General features: G+C 39.4%; 1 protein-coding gene across 1 annotated transcript; it reads right to left on the bottom strand.

Annotated features, from left to right (window-relative positions):
- Nucleotides 1–118: 118 nt before the first annotated feature.
- LOC104399317 (ADP-ribosylation factor-like protein 5A) lies at nt 119–7,125 on the bottom strand. Its single transcript, XM_010010198.1, has 4 exons — nt 7,067–7,125; nt 3,877–4,024; nt 2,677–2,760; nt 119–274 (listed from the first exon to the last, which is right to left on the bottom strand). The coding sequence occupies exons 2-4, from the start codon at nt 4,018–4,020 to the stop codon at nt 119–121; spliced, it is 384 nt and encodes a 127-aa protein (XP_010008500.1). The 5' UTR covers nt 4,021–4,024; nt 7,067–7,125.
- Nucleotides 7,126–8,138: the final 1,013 nt, after the last annotated feature.

The raw sequence follows: 8,138 nt of genomic DNA, 5'->3' as shown, positions 1-8,138 counted from the left end.
AAAAAAAAGATTACTATGTAAGATTATTATCGACAGGGGAGGAATGTGTATTAAAACCAAGCACCACAGTAAAAATACAAAATAATTCAAGATTCTCCTCTATAGACAAGAATACCTCTTACCCCTCTCCAGTTAGAGCACAGCATGCCTGAATGTGCCACTGGTGATCCTTAATTGAAGTCAATTTCAGAAACTGAGATATTTCAGCTACTGTCATACACTCTTTAACATCTTGCTTGTTAGCAAAGATCAGCAAACCTGCTTTTTTTAAGTCCTATGGAGAAAAAAAAACAAAAAATAAATTACCAATCAGCTCTTGGAGTCAAAAGATGTGATACCAAAGTTGAGCACCTTAAGCCCTAGCAAAAAAACCCTAAACTGTAAATCACTGCAGGCTGACCGACACATAACTTCAGAAAATCCTTTGATCCAGCAGACCAAGTGTTCAGCTTTGGTCTAGGGTGATCAGAGGCACCCTGTATTGCTGTATGTGTGCAACTGCAGTAACGCCACACACCAGTCAAGGCCTCCCATTTAACCCTGATCTTGCAGGGTTAAAGGTCCTGACCTTGCCTGTGTATCCATCCCAAGCACTGCATTCTCCTGAGTCTGGCTTTTATCAACATACCACGCTTTCATGTGTTACCATATTGTTATGATTGATTTTAGTACCAAAATACTAGAACGTGAAGCAGTTCTTACATGGGGCAAGAGTGGGTTACCACAGCAGAACTTTTTAAGTGCTGGTAGAACCTTGCCCACTGGTTTATCCCACCCATTAAGAAGCATTAAGACTACCCCTGACAGCGTAAAGCAAGCTGCAGTAATATTTTATTTAGAGGATACACAGTATATCATCACTTACATTCTTTAGAATCGAAGGATAGACATGAACATGTGCACTACAAAAAACTTCTCTATAACACACATGAAATATTTAAAACAGCAGTATGAACAATTCAGAGAACAGCGACTGCAGGGGCAAGCTTATTTTATCTCAAGCTGCTTGGAATTATACTGGTACTGGCATATATTATTGAAATCTGTCCCTCTGAAAGTAAAAAGGTCTTCCCAGGGTGCCAAGTCAAGTCATTCACTTAAATGCCTATCAGGCATACTAATTTTTACAAGCAGTAAAATTCCCAAACAATCTACTGTTCCAGAAAATAGTAGGAACTGACCCGGGCAACTCAATTTTACCTTAACAGAAATTCAGTTGAACTGGTTAACAAAAACAAAAGCTTTTCAAGGACTGCAAGGAAAAGCTATTCTAAATAAATATTTGACTTTCATCTCAGCTTATATGCATTGTTGTTCTCTCCAAATGTCAGAGCATCTGGAGAGTTAGCAGACTATACTGAAAACATCCTGTTGTAAAACAATGGGCACATTTATTGTTAGATGGGTGCTTCTGGAGCACAGAAATAGGCTCCCAACAAAAAGCAAGAGCATTCATGCTGCTTGGAGTTCCAGACTTCCCTCATTTCAAATTCAGTTCGTTAAAACTTCTGCATCTTCCTATATAGATTATGAAACAGAAGATACAGATTTTGTTTAGCAATTGCAACAGACTGAAGAATACATCTCAAATTCGAATTATAATAGCAGCAGACCCAATGGCAACATTCTCCTCATGCCACATTTAACACTCCACCACAACCAAGAAAGCCACACCTACTTTATTAGATCTTTAAACACAATTTTAATTTAAATACCAAAAATTAGAAATTCCAGACACTAGGGAAAGCACTTGTTTTTTCTCAAATGCTTTAGATTACTATAATCACTCAGAAAAAATACATAAACAGTCTTTGCCCTTCCTGAAGTCTACTAAACTGTGGCTATGTTTTAAATATAGATGTAATATTTTGGGATATAATGCCATCAACTTATGCACATCTTTATATTCCGAGACTTGAATTTGGAAGTTCAGTGTCCTCCGTATCATCTCATAAAAACTGATCCAGTTTGCACTAAACCTGCCTCAGCAATAGTCAAGCTTATATAAACATCTTCAGCAAAAAATCAGGGCTCCAGTCCTGCTGTACTGCACAGAATGAAGTCTTCAGGACACCCAGGTCATGCAATAGGTACTCCCTGGTTTACACATTAGTCCAGGATTTACGAATTGCACTCAGACAGCTCAGTTTTAGACATGACTTGGGGCTCAATTTTAAAGAGCTTCTTTATCAGATAGCAAATTATACTCTCATTCTGTCATTCCAAATACACATAGAATGATGGCTACAACAGCCATAAGGCAGGCTGTTTCTTCAGTTTTATAGCTGGTTGCTAAAAGAGGTATTATTACGGCTGTACCTGTTCCACTGCAAAAACAGAAAACATTAAGCAACCATCAAACTATCAAAAATAGTAAATAAGTTGCTGGAGGAAAGAATGGGGGTTTTTAAACTATCTCATTCAGATATTAACACAAGTTGAAGCATAAAAAACACAAAAGGTCATTTATGGGTCCTAACTTCTGTTTCAGAAGCACTCAGGAGTTGAAAAGCTACTTCTGTGGGAGTTCTCTTCAGAAATCTGAAATCAATTTACAGCTTTACTGGGAGCTTGACAATAGACAGAGCAGGAAGAAGACACCTCTGATCCAGCACTACCCACAGCTGGAAGACCCACAATAAATATTAAAGATAAGAAAACACAGGGTCTACTCACCTCATGTGCTAACATTTTATACAGTTCTTCTTTAGTCACAGAAATTCTTTCTCTGTCTGTGCTGTCCACAACAACTATCACAAACTTTAAAAAGTGAGAAGTTATTAGTAAGAGAACAAACTCATATCATTCTGGCCACACACTTGTCAGCAGAACAGATTACTGTTCCTATCCCATTGTCCAGACAGTCAGATGTCATCTGGACCATCAGATATCACCCTATACCAGATATGCTTCCCCAGCACTGACACAGTTTACAACTTTTGCCATGGTTTGTATACAAATATAGCTTTGACACATCTTTCAACTTTCCATTTTTCATTTCCAAGTGAAAAATGTATACCGAAAGCAAGAGTTTCTCTGTAATCCCAGATCTGGTTTTTGTTCTTTGCTTAGCATAACTGAGGCAGCATCTCAGATCCCTCAAATAACTTGTTGCAGCCTTTAAAAGATAAACTGTATCAGCTATCTCTCTCCACTTCAAACACTAACATGCAAATAGACATTTATTTATAAAACCCCAATAAGCTCCATACTTCAGGAGCATACATGCAGATGCACGTCACAGCATCTTATAGAGAAGCACAGGAGAAATTGATTACTATTAAAAAAAAAAAACCACCACACATTTGATAACACACAGGAAACCTCAACTTAAATCATTACTTTAATCAAGTATGTGTGCTGCAACTTCATTGCTAAAGAGTTCTGAAAGCTCTTGGGGGCACTTAGGTAAACTGATTATGGAAGTTTTCAAAACAGAGCTCAGTCTTGGAAGAAAACTTCTGGGCTTTCAGTCTTACTCCTGAGAGGTTAGACAGGTTTTAGAGTACCCGCTACAGAGATAGAGGATCCCCCCAAAGAGGGGACCTATAACCATGGAGATCTGCAATATCAAGACAAACTGAGCACCTGCTCTAAGGCCACAGATGCCCAGACACAGAATCCTTACAGACAAACTGGTTTTCATTGCAACTCCATATTATGCATCTTACGTAAGAAATATAAAAGCAAGTCATACAACAGCTTGCTAACGAGGAGACTTCAAAAATCCAAAACAGGAGCGCCCTGAAGCAGTAACATTCACAGCACAGTTAAAACAACCCCCTGGAAGTGCCTCTGGTACCCATTTTGGGTACACTGTCCTCCCTTCACCAGCAGTGGTAACAGTAAGTCTTCCAGCAAGGTGTTCATTCTCACCTCAGTGTTTGTATAGTAGGTGTTCCATGAAGACCGAAGAGACTCCTGCCCTCCAATATCCCACATCAGAAAGCGTGTGTTGTTAACCACTATCTCTTCCACGTTACTCCCTATAGTGGGTGAGGTATGCACCACTTCATTCATGGAGCTGCAGAGGGAAGAGTGCGAGTCCATAAGAAACCATGAGAGCTGGGAAGTTACCCCATTATCAAGTAACTCAGGACTCCAAATCAACCTGTTTCTATAAAAAATAGACTTGATGGTTATTTCAAGGTAGAAAACTTACTGGGAAAGTTACAGAGAATACTTCTTATGCAGCAAACAAGACAAAGCGTAACGGTGAAAGGCAAATGTAAATTAGCAATAAAAAACAACTCAGTGAACTATATAATAATCAAATTACAGAGCTGAGAGAGCATTCACAAACAAAATTAATATTATAATTAATTAAATCACAAAGCTGAGAGAATATTTGCTTCAGAATCTGTTTTAAGCAGTCAGTTTCTCTTTTCCAGGCTGATTTTGGCACGCATGGGAAACAGTAGTTGTTTTGTTTCAAGAATGTGGTTAAGCCACAAGATTTCCAAGATTGCAGAAAAACAACTCATCATCCAGCTCCACCAAACACACTACATCTTGCTCTCCTTCCAGGGTAAGCCACTAAGAGCATACTTCCTTCACAATTCAGCTGCTTTATGTCCAAACTTCATTCTCTTCTCCCTTCAGTGCAGTCCAATAACACCACTTTCTGGAGACAAATGCAGGCATTAAGTATTTCGAATATATTGTTTTAGAGATACTGAATGCAACTTCGTCATTAAGACCACCAGTTTCATATCAGTAGTAGTAATAAATGTGTACTCGGGACACTCCTAAAGTTCAAATTATTTAAATGCAAAAAAATAAAAGTAGCTTCAAGGAAAATACCAACTATTTTCAAAGAACTTCATTATTTGTTCCTCTGATAACCTAGATACATTTTTCCATTTTATATGACCATTTTTTTGAAGCTTTAGCAGAGCTTTTCATTACAGTGACAGCAATTTAAGACTTGTAATGGTGATGGAATACTTCTTGAAGAGAAAACAGAGAACCAAGGAGAGAAAGGGATGGTCCAGTGTTCTGAAAAAGAATCCCAGTTACCTAGTGCCTTAGCAAGGGTAACCTTGCTAAGAATAACAAGAAACTTTCTTACCACAAACATTTGAAGGCTACTATACAAAAGAAAGAGAAGGATTAAAAGAACAAACCATAAAATCAAATTAAGGATAACAATGGTACAAGATGATAACTGTACCCTGGATCATGTTAAAACAAACAAACAAACAAACAAACAACAAAAACAACAACACCCCCCCCCAAAAAAAAAACCAAACAAAAACCACCCAGGTTTTGGCAGAGTTCTTTTAATGCTTGGAAGAGATGCGTCATTGACTGAACCTTCAGCCCTTCTCATTCAACTTGTTGGCATCTTGCAGTGTGCAATATGATAGGTGGATTTTTCCCCCTCTCTCCACTGAAACAAAGTGAACTTGAAGCTTAGTGGCGTCTCTAGACACCTGATCACAAAATCCTCCTGCTACCTGAGGGAAAGGAGGAAATCTAAGTACAAGAATGGGAAGAAATGAAGTGTCTGTGAAGCTGCCGTAATCTGTTAGAAGAATCACCGCTCCAACATCTGCTGTGACCCTCCATGACATCCAAGGAATGGCCAGTGCACTAACCTACACTAGTTATCCTGCTAGTTATCTTGGTCCACCTCTCACTAAAAGTGTTAAACATATTCATTCATGCTCAGAACCATGGAGAAAGGGTAAGAGAAAAAATGGGATACGCAAAGATGGAGGTAGGGTTTCAGGAGGAGCCAAGCAGCAGGACAGAGGACAGTACTCATACAGAGCTCTGTCAAAGCAGCAAACAGGAAGAGGAATACAAGAAGAGAGAAGGGGAAGTCCTGTGGAGCTAAAACAGGCATGGAAAAGAAGGCATGTAGAGATCCACTGTACAAAAGGGAAAATAAAACACTGAGACTGCAGAAATAAGTAGATGAGAAGACTCATAAGACATTTGTGGAGGAAGTGGAAAGACACAGGCAGTATTAAAATGCATCAAGGATGGCCCTCAACTGCAGCAGTTACTAGTCTCAAAAAATATTCTTCATTCTATGCATGCTTTTTAAAATCTCTCACTCATGATTTAAATAACTACAACCACCTTCATCTTTTCACTTTCTCTGCAGAGTGTGCTAGGGCATACATGGCTGGAAATGCCGCATGAGCTTCATGTTCCAGCAAACCAAAAGCAGATCATAATTTGTCAAAACTCAAACATTCTAAGTGAGTATATTTTTAAGTGTAGGATTGGACCAGTATGTCCATAACACTGAAAAGGAATTATTTCTGATACTGACTCAGAATCACTTTTTAATACCAGACTACTTCATGTGAGAAATCACAAATCTGTTTCTAATATAAATAGACCTTGAGCCGCCTGTCCCACCTAGAAGCTTCCAAGTCTGTGGACAAATTTGTTCCCTTTTATCAAAATGCAGCTGAGGACCAGAGATAATGAAGCTCATACAAGTTTCACACAAACCAGTAGCAAGGTTAATGCAAGACAAACACAAGTCAGTGCCAGAAGCTGCATGACAGCATGGACTGCCACCAGCCATGGAGCTGTGGTGGCCTAGCTTCAGCCAGTGGTCAGCCCTCCTCCTTCCCCCTGTACCACACATGACATCAAAGTACATCTTGGCACAGAGGACACAAGTCAGGGCAGGGAGAGGTCAGGCTTCCCTGGCTTTGCTACTAACTCACAGAACAATTTGTTGAGTATTTACATGCTGTGGCATGGATCAGTTTAGCAGCACTGTCTTGTGGCTAACCCTCAATATAACCATATTTTATGGAGCCGGCAAACAGCCTACACTGTGACAACAAAGGCAGCTGTGATTAAGTGATAATAGCAATGTAATGTGATAAACAAAAGCTCTGAACAAAACCTTATCCAAACTACAGACCTTTCCAAACTCTAAAACACTTGCTCTGATCCACTGCCTCCTATACTGTTCAGTAATCATCGTGATGCTCTCAAAGTAAAACTTAAAAGGAAAGCAGAGACGACAAGCCAGAGTAACATATACAACGCACACCTTGAAATATATGAAACATCAGAAGCAGTTCATACTTACAATTGATAAAGAATGGTTGTTTTTCCTGCATTATCCAGACCAACAATGATTACTTTGTGCTCTGAAATAAAAATATCACTAGTAAGTCACAGTTAACTTTGCTATCATGATAACAACCATGTCATGAAACAAGGTTAGCGTTGCATTTGAGACTGATTTCCTAAGCAAACACTGCCAAACTTCAGGTGCCACATTTCACAGGCCATATGTAAAAGTTTATTTGTGGAGGTGTACAATCCCATGCACTGTTCCGAGCAGGTAAGTGACTGTCAATTTTTCCCCACCTGAGTATCTACAGGAACAATTTCTGAGAGATTACATGGGGATTTTTTTCCTCCTCTAACATGTCAGGGCAACCTCACTCTGGAATCCTTTCCCAGTCTTCTACACATTTGTGCAGATTGTTACAGATTGCACTCTCCCAACTGCAGCAGCTCTTCAGAACATATCCTTACACATGTTAAATGTTCATTTCCAAGTCTGGACCTTTATTATGGCCTGCAACATCTTAATCTCTTTGCAAAGAGTTGCATAAAACCACAGCAACGCTGATTTACGCTGTAAGCAGAATGATGCACCTGTCTCTCTCAGTGTACTCTTTTTCTTCCAGCTGGTTTGGAACCTGGAGAACAGATTTGCCCCAAATAATTTACAGTATGCATTCACACAGTTTAGTTTTAGATGAACCAAGGAGTACAACACAAAATTACTCTGACTTCTGCAGACACAGTTTGGAGCTCCTCAATGCCAGAACCAATTATTGTTTCTATTTAGCACCTTCTTCCCTATATATCACAAAATTGAATTTGATTTTTACAGCTGGGTGTTGTCAAGCACATTCAAATTTAGGATCTCCAGGACAAGTCAGCGCTGCCAGCCCTCAGCTGTATTATACAACCTTTACTTGCACAAATAACCTTGGCTTTAACTGGATTATTCATGCTAGGAAAAGCTTTGTGAGAAGGCGGTTTCTTTCCCACCTCCCCAGTGGCCCACAAGGGCAACAAAAAGCCATTACAAGTGTGCCTAAGCTTCAGGCAACCAGAGATCAATTCCTTCTGTTAGGGAACTA

Source organism: Nestor notabilis, unplaced genomic scaffold (genome assembly GCF_000696875.1).
Source record: "Nestor notabilis isolate BGI_N333 unplaced genomic scaffold, ASM69687v1 Scaffold36662, whole genome shotgun sequence".
Taxonomy (NCBI): Eukaryota; Metazoa; Chordata; class Aves; order Psittaciformes; family Psittacidae; genus Nestor; species Nestor notabilis.
This window is presented reverse-complemented; position numbering and strand designations above follow the sequence as displayed.